The sequence below is a fragment of the Squalius cephalus genome, assembly GCF_949319135.1.
Source record: "Squalius cephalus genome assembly, chromosome: 24".
Lineage (NCBI taxonomy): Eukaryota > Metazoa > Chordata > Actinopteri > Cypriniformes > Leuciscidae > Squalius > Squalius cephalus.
This window is the reverse complement of record NC_137145.1, coordinates 22,741,624-22,761,168: the sequence shown is the minus strand read 5'-3', so window position 1 is coordinate 22,761,168 and position 19,545 is coordinate 22,741,624. Positions and strand designations below refer to the sequence as shown.

Below are 19,545 nucleotides of genomic sequence, written 5' to 3'. Positions count from 1 at the left end.
GCATTTAATGGTTCCGCACGGATATGTGGAGAGATTGATCCAACATACAGTTTCCTCTGTGGGTGACATCAATATTATTTAAGTAAGTTGAATATTCACAATTAACACTGACTCAGTCAAAACACGTAGATATATTCTTCTCGTTTTTAACGCCCGCAGTTGTCAAGTTGTTTATGCCTCGTGGAAAAGTAAGTTACACTGATGTTTTCATGCTAGCACGTTGACATTAGCCACTTCAGTTCTGAAATTCATATTTTGTGATGCTGCCGAGTTACAACGTCAACAAATGTCTTTTTGAGTCTACTGACTGTTCTCGTTTCAAAATATATAGATTAATATGTGTTTTTAAAGACGTGTTGCGACACTTTTTTAAAGTTTATGGGAAAGAGGCTTCAGATTCAATTCTTTTCTAGTTTAAAAAAAAATACTCTTCACTTGCTGGTCTTTGTCCTATATATTTTAGATATATATCAGGCGTAAAACAACATACAACACTTGTATTTCGTATCGAAAATGTGTGCTGACGCTATCCTGTTTAATGGAAGTGATATTGATGAAGGCGTTTGTAATAATTCTACTCAATTCAGTTGATTTAAAGAATCAAACACATCGCAATATGGCACAATAATGCCATGCAAGTTGTAAAAACTACAACACATCCGGTTAAAAAAGCATCTTTATGTAAAGAGAAGTCATTATGAGAGAATGAGCAATAACGCCCGCGCTGTGGCGCGTGAAATCACGGCGGTTTGATCATGTGGTTGAGCGCGTCCTGATGCGGCCGGTCGCGTGCCTCTATTGTTCGCGTCACTCACGCGTCTATTTGAACAATAACAGCAAACTCCCATAACGCCAATATAGAGACTTCACACCACAGACATATGTGTCTATGCTTCATATACGCCACTGATCTATTATACAGATTCATGCTTCCACACGGCACGCGCTCTGTCACTGTGTCGCGTGAAAAACTGAAGAACTGCTAGCATGTGAATGATAGTAGTAAACGTATCTTTAAAGGAATAAACAGGCATTTATATTATATTAACTAAATTAATAAAATATATTTATACTTATTTAATTATATTTGAAAATATAATTTGTTATACTGTTGGCATGTATGACATTTTCATTACAAATAAGCACATTCTTCACAATTGTTTATTACTGTAAGTGACACACAAACACACATTATATAGGCTAGGTATATATAATGTTATCTATATCTACATTTACATTTATGCATACCATTTAAATGTACATACCGTTTACTTTACTTGCATTTAAAATGATTATTTTAAAACATAAATATGATTCATTGTCATGAAAATAATGTGACAGTTAAATAATAAATAGGGTCCATTTTTCTACTGCGGTTCTTGTTTTTAGTGTTAAATGTGAACTGGACATTATGATATTCATCAGACTGTGCTGGGTCGATTACTTACAAATTGTAATCGGTTACTGAGTTCAAATTACATGCCAAAATTTTAGTTCGTAAAATAATTAATTACATTATAAATTTAAGGTAATATAATCAGACAAATTTTTTTTCAATTACTTTTAGATTACTTTTGACCTAACTAATAATATTGTACCATATTCATATAAAAATACAAAGAGAAAGAAAATATATATTCCATTCTTTACCAACAACATTAGGTGCATTAAAGGGGTGGTATAATGCCCTTTTCACAAGATGTGAAATATGTCTCTGATGTCCCCAGAGTGTGTGTGTGAAGTTTTAGCTCAAAATACCCGACAGATATTTTTATATAAAGCATGTTAAAGTTGTCACTTTTAAAGATGAGCAAAAACACCGTTTTTGTGTCTGTTCCTTTAAATGCAAATGAGCTGCTGCTCCCGGCACAGAGGGCGAAGCTTCAACAGCTCGTGTACTTTTACCTCACACAGACATGCACTGAATATTTCAAAAACGTTTAGCCTTTAATGTTCAAACCAGACTCAGACAATGATGGAGAGACTCAGGAAGAAGTGACAACATGTAAAAAGCAACAGGACATTTCTGAATGGTTAGTTGATGAATTTATGTAGCTTATATGTAGTTATCTTCTAGTCAAGCATATTATATCATGATAATTTATAAATTTATATAAAATAATCTATAAATCGTGTTCAGGGGGCTGGGTTTATGTAAATTTTAGGGTTAGTGATGTCACTAACCCGGGAGGAAGCTTGTGTAGTCTCTACCAGCCGTTTGTTGTAGTCCTTAAAAAGCAATTTCTTTAAAAGCAAATATCTCCCTTTGCTTTGAACTTTGAGCGTTGTAACTTTGCAGATGTTGTTTATGCTCAAACAGCAACATTACACACTAACTAAAGTTAGAAAAGTGAAATCATATTCAACCACCCCTTTAAATATCACATTGCGTCAGGGTTTCCCAGACTGGGGTTCGTGAGATTAATGAAAAGCTATTAAGTAATTAAATCATAAAAATGTAAAATTAAAATAAATAGTTTTAAAATAAAAACCAATCAAAATAAAATGCTTACTAATATATATATATATATACATGACATGCAGGTAAACAAATGAAAAAAAAAAAGAAAAAAAAAAAAAAAAATATATATATATATTTTTTTTTTTTTCATTTGTTTACCTGCATGTCATGTGACCATTAAACTACATCAGAGAACCGTGAATTAACTTTATTTATTATTATTATTGACTTATTAACTTGAATTCTCAGGGGATTTCAAGTAAATATATTAGGACAAAGAGGTTCAGCTGACAAAAAAAAGTTGGGGAATCTCTGCATTGCATCTAAAGAGCTTCTGAACGTATATAAGCAGAAGACTTTTATAGAAAGGAAAAAGGTATTAGACAGGGAGAATCAATGAATTATGAATAATTTACGGCCACTTTAAGAATAACATGTAATCAATAGGAAAGTAACTGTAGCCTGAATACGAGTATTTTAAAAGGTAAAATCTTTTACAAGTACTTAATTTTTAGAGTCTGATTACGTAATCCATATTACATGTAATAAGTCACTCAGCACTGGATTCAGACGCATGTAAAACCAGACAGAATGTATTTTTTTTATTTTTTTTTATTTAACCTTTATTTATCCAGGTAAACTGTTTGAGAACCACTTCTCATTTACAAACATGACCTGGCATTTTACATGACTTTTTAAAGATAAATTAAGGTTCTTAACCATCCAAATTACATAGACTTGAGGAAAAAGTGACTTTCTAGTGACATCTTCATATTACATCTATAGGTGGCCTCCATAGTATTCGTAAATCTGCTTTAGTCAAAGAATATAAGCAACCCCTGCTGCAACAGTCAAACAACCAGGCTAATGCGGAGGAGGATTTGATATGGCGTGAGGCACGTGTGTCCACTAGATGTCAGTGAAGACCAGAGGAGGTGTGTGTTGGCGTCGGGAGCGTGAGGCTTGGAGTTCAGTGCCAGGAGCTTCCCCTGAGACTGCTGAGAGAAACAGTCCAGACTCCAGACCAAAAAACCCAAACATCCTCAGCCTGTAAAGCACGTCGCCTGGCCAGCTGGCAGACTGCCTTCTCCAGGGCTGCTGTTCCCACAGGGAGGGAGAGCAATCGTGTGTGTGCGAGACTCTCGTATGTGTACATGTGGGTACTGACACCTGAGGCACTTGTTCACGTGTTGCTCAACACGAGTCAATAACTGTTATGTTAACAAACTAGGGGGAAAAAAACCCTGTTGCACGTTTCCCCTTGTTATCTGAAGGTAAATCTCACCCCTGAAGCATTGCAAATACAATAGGGAGGGAGTGATATATAACACATTTTTGTGTGTGTTGTTGACTTGAGAGAAACTGCATGAGAATGTGTGAGAACAATATTAAGACCAGCTGCCAAACTGCACATTTTTAGGGACTGCCACATCATTTGTTTGAGGTCATCTAGCAAATCCTGCAAGAACTGAGAGACAAAACTAGGCACTCTGAAGTCATGTTTTTGTTTTTCAGTTATAAACCGGTGATGGATGTTAATGAAGTCCACCAGGCAGAAGAATTATGCAATGTTAGACATGTCAGAGTCTCCGAAGCACGTTCAAGCCTGCTAACCAGATCTGTGTTGGGAATCAGTTTTTCTATGCACTTTACAGTCATAACAACCACTCTTTTCTTTCTCACAGGGTGTGGAAGCGCTGAGTTCAGACAGCGCCACCTGGTGTACGAGAATGAGCCTGGGAGGACAATCAAGAGGTGAGCATCTTGGACTCTTTTAATTAGCATTGTGTGCTAAAGCTTGCATGAATATTACTGATCATTCCTAGGGATAATTATAAGAACAAACTTCTCACTGTATGTAGTTAAGTCAATATGAAAACAAATAGGCATATAAAATAAATCTGTACCGTATATTGGTTTAGAGGCCGCTTACTTGAGTTTTTTACACTACCGTTCAAAAGTTCGGGGTCTGTAAGATTCTGTTTGTTTTGATAGTAATCTTGCAATTCAGCAAAGATGTAATAAATTGATCAAAAGTGGAGAGATTTCTAATGTTAAATAATTATATTTTTTACTTTTTATTCATCAAAGAATCATGAGAAGCAACACAACTGTTTTCAACATTGATAATAATAAATGTTTCTTCATCATATTATAATGATTTCTGAATGATCATGTGACACTGAAGACTGGAGTAATGATGCTGAAAATACTGCTTTGATCTGAGTAATAAATTCATGTATGAAAATAGAAAAGTTATTTTAAATTGTAATGATATTTCACAATATCACTGTTTTTACTGCATTTAAATAAATGTGTAGCCTTGAGAGAGACTTCTTTCAAAAACAAAAACAAATCTTTTTTAAACCATAGTGAAATTATACTGTACATTATAATGTTGTGATGCTTAAGCTCACTTGTGTATGTAAAACAATTCATTTTAGTTTTTAGGTGTTTTTTATTTTTTATTTAGACAAAATAGTATAGAATTTTAATATTGGCCATAACATGAAAATAATTATCGATTATATAAGTATATAGGTAATATAAGTATTATATAATATATTTTCTGTGCATCCTCCAAATTAAAATGGGCCCTTTTTGCTTTTCTTAATATATGTTCCTTTATCTAATACGAACAATTCTTTGGTGCCTGTCAGTTCAAATGATAATTTTTTTTAATTCAAATGTAATAATTTGTTCCATCTCTGAAACAACTTTCCTCTTCGCCTGACATCAAACCGTCATATTTTTCATCCACTCATCGAATCCAGTCCGATCAATTACCAACTGCCTAGCAACCATGCTGAATACCCTAGCAACGACCTTAGGAAAGGCTTAAGCCTGTGCAGGCCCGGGGTGGGGAATCGGGGGAATCGGGAGAATTCCCGGTGGGCCGCTTCACCTTTGGGCCGGTCGAGGAATTTTTTTTTCTTTTTTCTTTTTTCACATTTGTCACATTAGTTACATTAGGCTACACACGTTCCGCATTCTGACACCGCAGCCGCAGCGCGCAGCCTCTGAATGGGTTGTACCATGTGAGGGAGTTCTCCCCTCCCCTCCCATAGAGTTGGTTGGTCCATAGCCCGTCTTTTCCAAAACGTTTTCTCAGGTAGGCGACCGCGGCACCGCCTACCGATAGCTGGGCCGGCCCTACAGTTATGTTACGTGTCAGGGAGGATGGATGGGAGGAAGGGGCCATGGTATGGAAGCTTGTTTCCGCCACAGAATAAAACATTTTAAAAGATAATTGCAACTTTTTATCTCACAATTGCGAGTTTACACGCAATTCTGACTTTATATCTCGCAATTCTGAGAAATAAAGTCAGAATTGCGAGATATAAAGTCAGAATTGCGAGATATAAAGTCAGAATTGCGAGATATAAAGTCAGAATTGCGTGAAATAAAGTCGCAATTGCGTGAAATAAAGTCGCAATTGCTTCTTATAAAGTCTAAGTGAATTATTATTTAACCTTTACATTATTTGTTGAACCATGGTATTAATACAAACTACACAATAGTAAGAGCTGAACTGTTGCTTCATTTATCCAATTTGGAAAAAGTGGGCCGGTCTTGGGCCTGAAACTCCCGGGCTGAAAAGTGGCCCCACTCCGGCCCTGAGCCTGTGACACGCCAAGCCGACGTCAAAGAACTAGCGGCGTCGAATGCTGACTGTGTCGCCTCTCGTCGGCTGCGTCTCGGCCAAAAAGCTGTGCTTGAACACCAAATAGACTAAAGGCGACTGTCATCTAGCTTGTGTGTTCTGTGCCGTAGTGTAAGTTAATATCTGTCTGTATCAGCAGGTATCAGTAGTTTATGTTTGTCATTCAGAAAGAGAAACCTAAACTAGGACTCGAGATATACGAACCGTAAATAAAGCAGCGCTTGCTTACCATTTTCAATATTAATCAAGCTGATCACTTTCTTCATTCCAGTCGGCTCATGTTATTATGAAAATATTTGTGTAATCGAATGCTAAGATAGAAAAGCCTTCTGTCTTGACTTCTCTCGTGCACTGACTCCTTTGCTAAACTGAACAGCCAATCAGAGTTCTCTCTCTCACCGACGGCCCAACGCAGATTCAACACGCTGATTCGGCGGGACACACCGAAAAAAGCTAAGCCCACCGACGCTCAAAAACATCCCGACAGCCGACCGTCGGCTTGGTGTGTTCCGGCCTTTACTGGGAAAGTCAGGTCAACGTCAACATCGTGCCGGCGAGTTTTGCACATCCAAAAAAAGTGATAATGTAATCGATAAAGAGTTGCGGTGTAGTTCACTCCACAAGTGGAAGTCAGAGATGATATTGACTTCTGTAAGTAAATACCTGTCTCCTTCAATAACATTCTCACTTTTCAAACTTCCCATTGACTAGCTGCATAGTCTACATTCCTTAATGTCCTTCCGGCCCACTTTCCTCCCATGCGTGTGTGTGTGTGTGTGTGTATGTTAATGCCTGTAAAAGAATGAGGTTAGGGTGGAGTTGAGACAAACACCAGAGGATATCATGTGTTTTTGTGTCATCGTGCGTGCGTCACACCAATCACGGAAGCTTAACTTATGGGAAAAGACTATCCTTAGTAATGTTTAAGACAACCCATGAAGTATTGCGGGCAAATAGGATGATCTCCGTGCAGGACTGTTGTGTGTGTGTGTGTGTGTGTGTGTGTGTGTAGTGGTGCTAAGAGTGGACGGAGAAAAGCCCTTTGCACCACTTTCCCAGGCTGTCGGTCAGGAAGGTTGGGTTTTTTACACCGTGACCACCGTGTTGCCCTTTCCGGGGGAAATCCGAGACAAACACGCAGAAGGGGGGCCGGTCGGGGGGGGGGACAGGAAAACCGGCCCTGGGAAGAAGGAGAGGCGAGGAGAAGAAAGGTGTTGGCCACACAGCATGAGAGAGGCAGTTGCTTTCAGGGCTTCTCAAAGGACCATATACCTCCCCTCCGTTACCCCATTGTCACCGGCCGCTCCTGTCCCGCTCCCCCTTCCTCCTCAAAACTGGCTCATCTTCTCACAGTTTTGTGGCCTGGAATCACTGCCCCAAAATACAAAGCCCCAACACCTCTCACACAACAATAGACTCCTCCTTTCTCTCCCTGTTACGCGTATTAAATGTTAATTTTCTGACCCTTTTTTGCTCAATTCAAATGCGGTGTGAAGTGTCCACATGTAACAATAGCCGACTGGGAAAAAGGAGTCAAGGAGTGCATTACAAAGGAAGTAAAATAGTTAAGCCTGTATCCTGGATTTAAGGGGAAAAGTTAGGAAAGTCTTAGGGTGGTGGGAAAAGTGACTTTATTTACTTTCTTTAATAAGCGTACCTGGTCTTGTTATGAATGATTCATTGCTGCAAATAATTTTTTGAAGAAAATTCAAATTCGCATTTTTTCTTCTTTCGTTTTCAGCGGACTTTTCCGAACTCTCCCTTCAAACCACCTGTCATATAGACACCACTTTCAGGATCCAGTCAGGCTTTACTTGTCGAATATTCTGAAATCTGTCACGATGCAGAAATGAAGTGGGTTGCGATTATGAATGCGGTTTTATTTGGACTCGTGCAGCTCAAGTGAAGTGTGCAAATTTTGCGCCGCTTGTAGCACTAAACAAATTTGCTGAAATGTCTGTTTTCAAACATTGCCTCGTCTGCCTTTAGTCGGTCAAACAGGTATTCCCGCCCCAATCTCACGCCATTGGTTTAGCCAGTGTTATTTTGATTTAAAGAATGGCAACACTTCTGTAAAATCATCCGACCAACGGCAGTGCACATGCTCTCAGTGCTGGGTTTAATGCATTACTAAGTACTTAATAACTGTAATTTAATTACTTTCCCTTGAAAAAGTAAAGAAAGGGATTCCTATTAATTTTCCTGAAATTTAATTTGTTACTTCTGACGTGATTGCATTAAATACTTTATAGGCTATATTTACATCAAAATGTAATGTCTAACGATAAAATGGTTTCAATGTAAACTTCTCCTTTTAAATACGTTGGTCAGTTTAAGAATAATTAATGCAATTTTATATAATTTATTTGAAAGATTACTCTTAAGAGTAGTTTCATGTTTATCCTTGTGTTGTTCAACTGGTCGAGGTTGATACGGGATTTATAAAGTAATAAGTAATGTAATACTTCTTAAAGAGAATAATTAGTACAGTAATCTAATTACTCTGTTGAAGATTAGAGTAATTAGTAGCTTGTATTTAATTACTTTTTTAGAGTAACTTACCCAACACTGGTGTAAGCACATATGGGAAAAACAAGTTCGAGTCCGGCCTGCTACATTACCTGTTACAACCTTGTTTGCTCGACATCGGGGCTCCACAGTTGCGAGGATTTCACTAGCATTTGCATTTCAAAATAAGAGTTTCCAAAATAAGAGCCCTGGTTTATTTATAATCAAAAGTCCAGCATTTTGTAGAATTTTATTCTGCTTTTTAATTGTATTTAGGTTAAAAAATAAACTGTATCTGGGATTTTAATCAATGTTTAGAATATACACGATTATTCCATATTATTTCATTCCATAATTATTAAAAAAATAGTTTTAAGTCGAAATATTAAACAAAGTCCTTTTTTTTTTTTGTATTAAAAATCTGCTTGTATTCCTTAATTAAGAAAAGCAAATTATTTTATGCAATTTGTATTGCCCCCGTAAAGATCTTTATGCGCTCCTAAATGTTTTGGGGGAAAAGTAAGCGTCAAGCCCTAATGACTTTCTTTTATGGCAGATTTTTTTTTTAACTCTCCCCTCAAATTACTTTGATCCACTTTTTATGATCCAATCAGGTCTTACTTTTTGAATGTTTAGAAATTAACTTTGCAGAAACACATTTTGCAATTATGAAAGCAGATCATTTGGAATTTAAACTAAAGTGGAGCATTTAATTTGACAAACAGATTTGCAGAAATAATGTCTGTTTTCAAACATTGCCATTAGTCGGTCAAACAGGTTTTCCCGCCTGTTTGACCGACTCACACCATTGGTTCACAAAGTGTTAGTATTTATAAATTAAAATATGTTTTGATGAAAGATTTAGAATAATGAAATCAGTCTATGTTGGAAAAGGAATGACAACACTTTAGTAAAATCATCAGAGCAATGGCCGTTGGCGCTGTGGTGCCAATATGGGAAAAACATGTTCGAGTCCAGCCTGCAACATTTCCTGTCACTCTCTGATTTAACGGTTTAATAAAAAGTGGCAAAGTGCAATGCAATTGCGTGAGAGCTTGTGAGGTGGAGTGAAAGCAGGCGTGCAGTGGAGAGCGTATGAGTGTGACCCGGCTGTGCTGTGTTTGTGCCCAGGTGTTGACCCGGCGGCCCTGCAGGAGCACCTCTGGGGCCTGTGGAACAGGAAAGAGCAGGAGGAGGTAAGGCACAGATGTAATTACACTCGAGGCGAGATGCTGCCGATAAGAGCACTTGAAGTGCATGTGCATGAGGGGCCTAGGGAACCACTAGCAAAATTCCTCCATTTCTCCCCACTGTATTTAGGAGATACTCCATTACTTTTCAAAATAACTATAGTATGTGATACAGATATTGCCTTATGAGCTTATGAGTTGTATCCGCAGTGAATTAAAAGAAGGATTTGGGTTGTACAAGTTGTTAACTAATTTGCATTTATGGTATGATAACTATTACAAAAGAAAATTCTTTCAACTCGTCCCGCAGTTTATAGCATTTTTTTTTGAGAGAGAGAGACAGAGAGAGAGAGACAGAGAGACAGAGAGAGAGAGACAGAGAGAGAGAGAGAGAGTTGTAACTTTCTGTGGTAATCCACATTCTATCACAAATGCTTTTGATAGTGTTTACCTTGTATCGAACATTTTCTTGTGTAGTATTCAGATTATCACCAAAACTATATCATCGCATTTTTATCACCAAAATTCATGATAATCACATTCATTCTGTTTACATCCTTTCCCCCTTTTTGTATAAGAAACTGTAATGCATTTCCAGTGCTTTACTCAATGCTGTATATCATTTGGTTCAGAATTCAATTAGTTTGGGCTCCCTGTTAAATATTTTTATATTATAATAATAACAACACAATTGTAACTCGAAGAACAAATCAAATCATTGTGCAACACTGACCAGGTTTAGATTTGGATTTTTGTTAAGAAACAAATGCAGAATACACAATATTAAGTAATGCATATTATTAAAGTAATTGCAATTGATTATTAATATACATAATCCCTATTTTCATTTTATTTTATTTTTGTATTTTGATATTTGATTTGATTTTTTTACATTAATTTGACAATTGCTTATTAATTTACTTAATCCATATCTTTGTTTTTGTTGATTTTTTTTTTTTTTTTTTTCATTTTATTTTATTTTATTTTATTTTGGTTTGATTTTAATATTTGATTAGATTTTTTTTCCCCCATTTTTTTTTATTATTATTTCCTTTTCCATCTCGTCCCATTTGTCCAAACTGTCTGAAAAGCTCCCCTGTTCCTCCCTCAGCTGCGGCAGTTTTTGGCGGGCAGTTTCTCGCAGATGCAGGAGCCCTCGTCTGGCCTGCTGGACCTCCTGGAGGGCTGCGCTACCGTCCAAAAGGGCAAGACCACCAGTCCGAGCCAGTTCATTCTCTCAGAGTTTATGCGCTGGAGGACCAGTAATCCCCAGGCCAGTCTGAATGTCCTGAGGGAAGAAGAGAGACTGCGTCTCCAGCAGCGAGCGCTGGGTCTCCTCACAGACTCGCACCCCGGGTTCATGGACCCCCTGCTGGAGGTGTATCAGCTGAGCTCGCTGAGCAAACCACTGCTGCTGGCTCATGTGTTCTTCCTGCAGGACCTCCGCTGCTTCAAAGAGGTGTGAGGGGGCTCTTTCACAACATCAGCATACCAGAAAAGGGTTGCTAGAGGTAGAAACGTACACGGCCCAGGCCAGTTATGGGAAAAATAGATTTGTGGTGTATTTAATTATGGGCAAAATATAAAATATTATAAAAATATAATTATGATTTTGAGAGTGCAATGTGGCCTGGATGATTTAAAAATGTCATGGTTTATGAATTTTTATTTATTTTTTTGGACAAAATTGTGACATTTTGAAGTGTTCACCATTGTATGATCAGAATCTGAGCTTCTGAGGTCACATTCATATTTATATTTCATACTTTCGTGTGAATTTTAAATTGTGTAAACTAAAAGTTATCTCATTTGCTATCATTAAATGGGAGGATCAAAAAAAAGGAAATTATATTTAGTTAATATCGTTTTTTTAACAGTCATTTAATATTCATTTTATTTTGTGTCAATTAAATACACAATAAAAAAATATTTAAGAAAGTCTACAATTTTGACTTGATCTTACTCAAGAAATATTAGGCACCAAAAGATAATGTCAATAGAAAACTTTAATACTTTTAAAAATGTATATATATTTGATACAAGCACTATAAATGTTATTTATTTGATTACTAATCATCTAAGATGTTTTTTATTTGACAATACCAGTATAATGATCAGTATGCTGTGCATTATAAGCTGCTGTAATGACAGTAATCTTGTATTTTCTAACAGGCGTTGGTGTTCAGTGTTAAAGTGGAGCTCCAGGAAGATCTGGACATGGAGAAGGTCAGTTCAATCACATTGATGAATATAGCTGTATGTTTCCTCTATCTGATGTGCACTGTTGCTGTGTGTGCCGGCAGATGTGTGTGCCGGTCATTCTCCTGGACAAGCTGTCTCTGGCGGAGCTGTACGTGCGGGATCATCCAGAGCTGCAGCGGCGGCTGCTCGCACTGCTGGACTCCTGGTGTGACCCCTGCTTCAGCATCCAGGATCTGCTCAGGTGAGCTCTCGGCACAGGGGTCGGCATACTGAACATTAGTGAAAGGGTGGAAAATGTCCCTGCCCTATTGTGCATTATGTCTCAATACAGAATTAGGAATGTATGAGGAAAATGTGCTTAATTGCCATGTAAATAAATGTCACAAAACAAAATAAAAGTCCTTAATTAGGCTTTATGCAAAAAAATATTTTGGGGCCATATATAACCTGGACATTTCTTCATGACATTCACCTGAAATATCAACATTGAAACATTTATAATAATAATATTTATGACGTTTTATTATTATCAGTATTATTATTAATCTGATCTAGTCTATTATCTCATTTAATAATATTCAATAAATGTATCCATCTTTTTTTACATTACATCCGGTTTTACTTGTGAAAAATTGTAAAATCATAAATATTTAAGTGCTTATAATAATAATAATAATAATCATTATTATTATTATTATTAGTTTATATTATTTATTAGTCTATTTATTATTAGTCTAATCTATCATTTATCATTTATCCTTTTTTTTTCGTACTGTACATTTTAATGGCGATGCAATAATAATGGCGCTGATGATAAAGTATATCTAGCTCTAATGCAGAGTTTTCTGAGTGATTGTGAGGTGTTGTGTGGTTTCAGTCAGTACCCACACCTGGTTCTCTCCAAACATCAGACGGACCAGATTCAGCCCAAGCTGCTCAGTAAACATGTCTTCAGACTCATGGAGAAGTTCTGCATTGACCCAGGTGTGTGAGCCTGTTTGACACTCTCATCATCTCTGTGAATGCGTGTGTATTTGATGTTTACACTCATGCTGTTGGGTTTGGTTTCTACAGGTCTGTGCTCTAATTCTGTCTACAAGAGGAAGTTGGATTCACTGAGGTTTCTCATGTACAAAACCTTTGGCGAGGTGAGAAAGTTCCCCATTTTCATAGCCATTTTTTGCATAACATTGGTCAAAAACATATAAGGGTGTGAAGTGTCAAGTTCCTAGAAATCTACTTTTTGTATTTACGGTGGTTTCATATGCTTTTAAAAAACGTTTCCAAGAAATGTTTCTGTTCATTGACTCTAAATATGTCATCTGGTGTAACCATCAAGTAAGAAAATATTTCTTTTACACTTTTGATAAATGAACACATTGAATAAAAGTACACATCTTTATCATTATTTTCATCAGTGTTTTTTAATATAAATTTTAAGGCAAGCAGTATTTGTTATTACAAGTGTAAGGAATTATTAATTTATAAATATCATTGTGTTTTTGTTGATATTTATTGAGTCGCACAGCATGACAACCTGAACTAACCTTGCCTGGTCTTAAATCAAATTATCTTTTAAGAGGCTTGCTGATTTAGACACTCAATCAAGAGGGTCTATAGAGGACCTGACTATGATATTTATTAGGTTTTTCATATTAAAAATAATATTATTAAATTATATACTTTAATTACAATGCCTAAATTAATGTTAAATATTTAAAAATATTATTATAATATCAATATAATATTTTAATATTAATTTAAGTAAAATATTTATTATAAATATTTTATATAATTTATTATATACTTTAAATTATATATATATATATATATATATATATATATATATATATATATATATATATATATATATATATATGTATGTGTGTGTGTGTGTGTGTATAAAATTTAAAGTTTATATATATATAAAATGTAAAGTTTATTCATATTTAATAAATATTTTACTTATTAATATTTAATATTAAAACATTTATTAAAGTAAAAATAATTTTACATGAATTTATTAATAATTAGTAAAGCAGTTTTGTTAAAATATAAATTCCTTTTTTTCTAAGAAATAATAATAAAAGAAAATGGCAAACATTATTACACGGTTTTCTTTTTGTGAATTTTAATTTTTACCAGGCATTTTTCTTCATTATGACATGACAGTTGTAATCTCCTGATAAAATACATTTTAATACAGAAATTTAAACTATTCTCATCTTAAAAGAGGTATAATTTTATGTGTAATGAGTTGCATTTTTAAAATGTATTTGTCATTAAATTAGTATTAGTCACGTAATCAAATGTAATGTTTTCTAACCAATCAAATCCCGATTAATAAGATGAAGTCTCGCTCTTCATTTACTGCTGAATATTTTGTGCACTCAGAAATCCATCACATGACAGAGGCTAAATGTGAATACTGTATGTTGTTTTGCAAATGCTGTATGTGATGTATTGCAGTGATGTGTCTGCTTCATTGTATTTGACAGAAAGGTATGTCTGAAGAGAACTGGAGAGACCATGTTCAGGTAATACTTATTCTGGTTTGATTCAGAACTTCAACATTTTAACTGAGCTTTAAACGAGTGTGTGTGTGTGTGATCTCAGGCCATGATTGAAGGTAATCTAGAGCTCCAGGTTCAGTTGGTGCAGCTGTTGGTTAAACACTGTAGCCTCCAGACTGCTGCCCAGTGGGCTGCACATTACAGCATACCCAGAAACAGGCTTCCAATAGGAGTCTGGGACAAAATTCAGAGCCTTTCCCCCAAGGAGCTGTAAGTATTAAATAAAATGCACGCACGCACGCACACACACACACAGACTCTTGATGACCTCCCTAAATGATTTTCGTTGACACAAACTGTGTTCCACTATTTGTGAAGATACTTTGGCTTCTACACACACACACAACCATCACCCTCACAAGTATATTCCTGTCACAGAGAGATGTGTGCTGTAAGCGGCCCACCGGAGTCCTGGACACCACTTCAGTCTGATCAGAAAAAATACTACCAGATTCCTCTAGCCAGAGAAAACGTCCACTTTGTAGAGACATTAGATAAAGTTGAGCAGTGCAGAGAAGCTGTTTTAAAGGTAACACTTTGCTACTGTACTTTTATGTAAATTACGATTATGATTTGGCTAACCTATGCGCACTGGTGTGGTTCATATTGTAACATCAACTTTAATTATTTCTAAAGAACAAGGTAGATTCTGTTTTCCATTATATGTCTCCTTGCTCTTCTTCAGCCTGGCTGTGTGGTGGGAATTGACATGGAGTGGAGAGCTGGCTTTGGCACGGTGTTGCCTCAGCGCGTGGCTCTGATCCAGCTGGCCCTACAGGAACAGGTGTTTCTGCTGGACCTGTGTGCTCATGCCATTAGCCACCACAGCATCACAGTGGACTTCATCAGGGCTCTGCTGTCAGACAAGAGCATCATCAAACTAGGTAGGAGACCTCGAGACAAATTAAGTCACAGACTTTTTGAAATTCTTCATATTGCCGGTGTTGGTAAACTGTGGGTGGCCTATCAGGAAAGATAGGGAAATTCTGCCTTGAGCTTTGAAAAGCATTTCTAGCTTGTGTATGTGTTTACTAGGTTATGGGATGTCTGGAGACTTGCGGAGTCTGGTCAGCACGTGGCCTGAACTCAGGGAAGAGCCAATGAAAATGGAAGGAGTTCTGGACCTGCTCCACGTCCATCAGGAGGTACTGCTAAAAACGACCCGCAGCTTAACTATTTCTGATTGGATTAATTAGCTGAAAAATTTAACAAATGCATCATATTCAAGTTCACATGTTGCTATTTTATTCTTTTTGCAAATGACCCCTGTCCCCACAGCTTCAGCGGTGCTGGTTAGGGAACAAAAGGTGTCGGTCAGTGGAAGTTTGCGAGGGACCGGCAGAGAAGGGCCTGAGTCTGCTAGTACAGCAGGTGTTGGGAAAACCACTGAACAAAACCGAGCAACTCTCAAACTGGGAACGCCGGCCACTTCGGACCAGCCAACTCCGCTATGCTGGTAACACAAAATTCATGTGATAGCATAACGTTTTTGAACCTTCTCCCATTCTCTTTCTGTGTCTATTTTCAGCCGCTGATGCGTACTGCCTGCTGAACGTCTACCTTGTCCTCTCCCGGGACCCGAAGGCATATGGTTTGCCAGAGGACCTCTGCTCCATTCCCTCAGCCCAACTGACCAAGAGCCGTGAGGAGAAGAAAACCAAAGAGAAGAACAAGCAGTCTAAAAGAAGAGAGGTCAGTTCACTGGTCTGCCAGTCTCTGGCTGCAATTTTCATGAGCCTGTAGTACAGAAAATTACTCTGTTGTCATAGTTATGGTCATAAAATTCAATATATAAATAGCTGAAGCGTGGGGTTTTTATGATGCAGAAATTAAGGAGAACAAGTAAAATTGTGGCAAACAATAGTAATTTTTTGGGGTGGGGTTGTCTACAATTAGTCACATTGTGAATTATTAAAATATCTGTCATTTTAAGCCACTGCATATTTGATGTATAATTTACCATTTTCTTTCAAGACCCAAAAAAGTGACAAGCCATCTAATATGTCTTGCCCACCCTTTTCTCCAATCTTTTGATGCAATATAGTGGATCACTATCTTTAGAATAGAACACTTTAGAATAGAGAAATGTCAAATAATGTCATTTTCACCAATGATGTTGGAGTGTGTTCCAATCTTTAGGCTCGGCAAAAGGCGAACGAGCCTCAGTCTGTGGAGAAGGACTGTTTTAAGGATTCGGAGTACCAAGGGCCCACCATCACGCCGCCAGAGCTACGAGTGGTCTGTGATAACATGCTGCAGGGTCTGGGACGTTTTTTGCGATGTCTGGGGGTGGACGTCAAGATGCTGGAAAACACAGATGACCATAAAGTAGCAGCGGAGGTGAAACAATTAGTCACCTTTTGTTGATTTACATTTAATTTTTAAACTGGTAGTACATCATATAATGGTCCTCAGCTGTTTCAGGTCATATTTATAAAGAACAAGTGACAAAAAATCTGAATGGACCTCCATGGCATGTGGCGTCCCTCAGGGCTCGATCCTCGGACCTTTGCTGTTTAACATATATATGCACACAGAAGGCCGAATAATGTAAAGTAACAGAAATGTCTACCAAAGTTAAGCACCCAGATTTATCTACAGTTATCATCAGTTTACTACAGCCTCATAGATTCTGCTACAATTAAATAGACAAAACAGAGGTTGATGTATTTGGCCATAAAGAACATGTTAAGGCAAATTCCTCCTGAAGTTTAAAGACTTAGTGTCCTCTATTATATTCATCTCAGTTTTAGTAGTCATGTCAAAGCATAACTAAATCACCCTACTATTATCTCGAAAAAAGTAATAATGTATTTGTTAAAATATATTTTTAAAGTAATTTTCTGTCATGTTATGCTATATTCTCTCCTCCAGCTGGCCCGCGCTGAAGGTCGTGTCATCCTCACTGCAGGTCAGCCCTACCAAACAGTAAGTGTGTGTTTGAGGTATTGAGAAACATGCAAGCTCTGTGGGCTTTCTTGCGTCCTACTGCCTACATAGGTAGTGTGCCTATGATGCCTTAAAATACTGCCTACATAGGAAGCTCGCTAGGTTTTAGTACAAAGCCCCACTCTGCTTAACAAAACTCCAGTTCACTTGAATTTAATTTGTGTGTGAATGTGTGTATCTGTGTGAATAGCTACGGTCACAGGTCGGAGAGGGCCGCTGCCTGATTTTGGACTGCTCAGAAAAGGCACGTGACCAGGCCGTGCACGTTCTCAGACATTTCCACGTCCGCCTAACCCCTGCAGACATCTTCAGTCGGTGCCAGGTCAGTTGTGCATGCCTATAAACAAGCTTGTATGCGTGTGTCTCTTACATTTGTTATCACTAGGACAAGAAACCTCTTCCTCTTTAAAAGGAACGCTTGCATTTTTTATCAACATTTATCAACTATTAAAAGGGAAGATAAAAGGAGATTCACTGATGCATCGCAATCATTCTTTATCAATCTCTTGATTGTGGCATTTACCACAAAGAAGTGCGCTGACAGTGCAAACAAACACTAGGAGCCTTTAGAAAAGTTGACAAAATGGAGGAACAAGGTTTGTTTTTAAAGATCTTAGAGGAAGTAACCAACTAGCATTTTGCGTTATGAATTCTATTTGACTATATCAGTCATTTTGTAATTTCTTTCAATCTTAAGGTTGAGATACCTAAACATTCTCAATGAAATTGCTCCCTGTCTTGAGAAATGTTTGTCTTATCTGCAGACACAAGAGTTGTGAGACCAGAAGGAAGCTAAAGAGATAGAGGGCTTCTCTGGTGACACATCTCCTGTTAATCATTGCCTTGAGATGTCACTGTGTTTTTCAGTAGAATAAGTGCAGAAGGAACTTTCTTCAGGCATTTCCTCTCACATAAGTGATGATCGGAATTCAGACAATGGGAATGGATAAGGAAATAAGCAATTACCGGAGGGATACAGAGGACAAACTGAAGGAAAGAGTTAAGACAAAAAAGGTACAAAGTTATCATTAGAGATGCACTAATATGGTTGCTTGGTCATTAGTTGGTTGCTAAAGTATTCTTGGTGGTTGCTGGCTAATTGCTTACTAGTTCAACTCAAAAGAGTTTCTATGATGGACTAAATTCATAAGTGAGATCACTTGTGTGTGGCATGTGGTGTCCCTCAAGGCTCGATCATTGGACCTTTGCTGTTTAACCACTATATGCCCAAACAAGGTCAAATAATGCAAAATTACAGAAGAGTGTACCATAGGTAGGCAGCCAGATCTACCTAGTGCTATTGTTGCTAGGGTGTTCTTGATGGTTCCTGCTAATTGCTTACTTGTTCAAGTCAGTTTCTGTGACTGGCCTAAATTATAAGTGAGATTGCTTAGAAACATCACAATACAACTCCCCTTATAAAAAAACTCACATTATTCAAGGTCTAGATCATGCCCATAGCCAAACAGGACTGGTTATGTGTCTAAATTTAATAATTGTGGTTTGAGGTTTAATAGAAATATGAGCAGTAGTAAAAAGTGATTCATTCATACTATCAAAACATAATATTGGCTAATACTGATAAGTTGATCAAGGGATGAATAAATGGAAACTGGGAGATGATGAGAATAGAGTGAGAACACTGCAAGAGAGGACAGGCAGAAAGATGTAGTGAGAGATAACAGAGAAAAACAAAGGGAGAGACAGACTAGGGTGTGAGACAAATGGAGAGATGGAGGCAGATATGTGCCTGACTCATGCCTCCTGTAATACCTGATCTCCATTAGAGCTGCACCTCCGGCTCCACCACAGGTCGACAGTTGTTTATTTCCTGTGATTCCTGTGAAGAGAACAAACTTGGAGCATCAAAACTCATTGAACTGTTTGACATCAGTGGCATAAATGTGATGCAACAAGTTTTAAATATGCAAAAGTGTGAATGAGAATTGAATGCTTATTTCAATAAATAGCTACTTGGATTTTGATCTGATCCTCACG

The 19,545-nt window shown here is 37.3% G+C and overlaps 1 protein-coding gene across 1 annotated transcript in view; it reads left to right on the top strand.

The window, feature by feature from the left end:
• Positions 1-19,545, top strand: part of exd3 (exonuclease 3'-5' domain containing 3) — a 43,688-nt gene continuing 24,143 nt past the window's right edge. The window contains exons 1-18 of the mRNA XM_079860890.1: positions 1-82; positions 4,147-4,216; positions 9,765-9,829; positions 10,935-11,282; positions 11,996-12,049; positions 12,127-12,266; positions 12,903-13,009; positions 13,100-13,173; positions 14,524-14,562; positions 14,642-14,808; positions 14,977-15,127; positions 15,284-15,482; positions 15,634-15,743; positions 15,877-16,054; positions 16,127-16,290; positions 16,738-16,938; positions 17,473-17,526; positions 17,738-17,869. Of these exons, the coding sequence (XP_079717016.1) occupies positions 4,192-4,216; positions 9,765-9,829; positions 10,935-11,282; positions 11,996-12,049; positions 12,127-12,266; positions 12,903-13,009; positions 13,100-13,173; positions 14,524-14,562; positions 14,642-14,808; positions 14,977-15,127; positions 15,284-15,482; positions 15,634-15,743; positions 15,877-16,054; positions 16,127-16,290; positions 16,738-16,938; positions 17,473-17,526; positions 17,738-17,869 (2,208 nt within the window). The 5' untranslated portion in view covers positions 1-82; positions 4,147-4,191. The remainder of the gene's footprint in view (positions 83-4,146; positions 4,217-9,764; positions 9,830-10,934; positions 11,283-11,995; positions 12,050-12,126; positions 12,267-12,902; positions 13,010-13,099; positions 13,174-14,523; positions 14,563-14,641; positions 14,809-14,976; positions 15,128-15,283; positions 15,483-15,633; positions 15,744-15,876; positions 16,055-16,126; positions 16,291-16,737; positions 16,939-17,472; positions 17,527-17,737; positions 17,870-19,545) is intronic.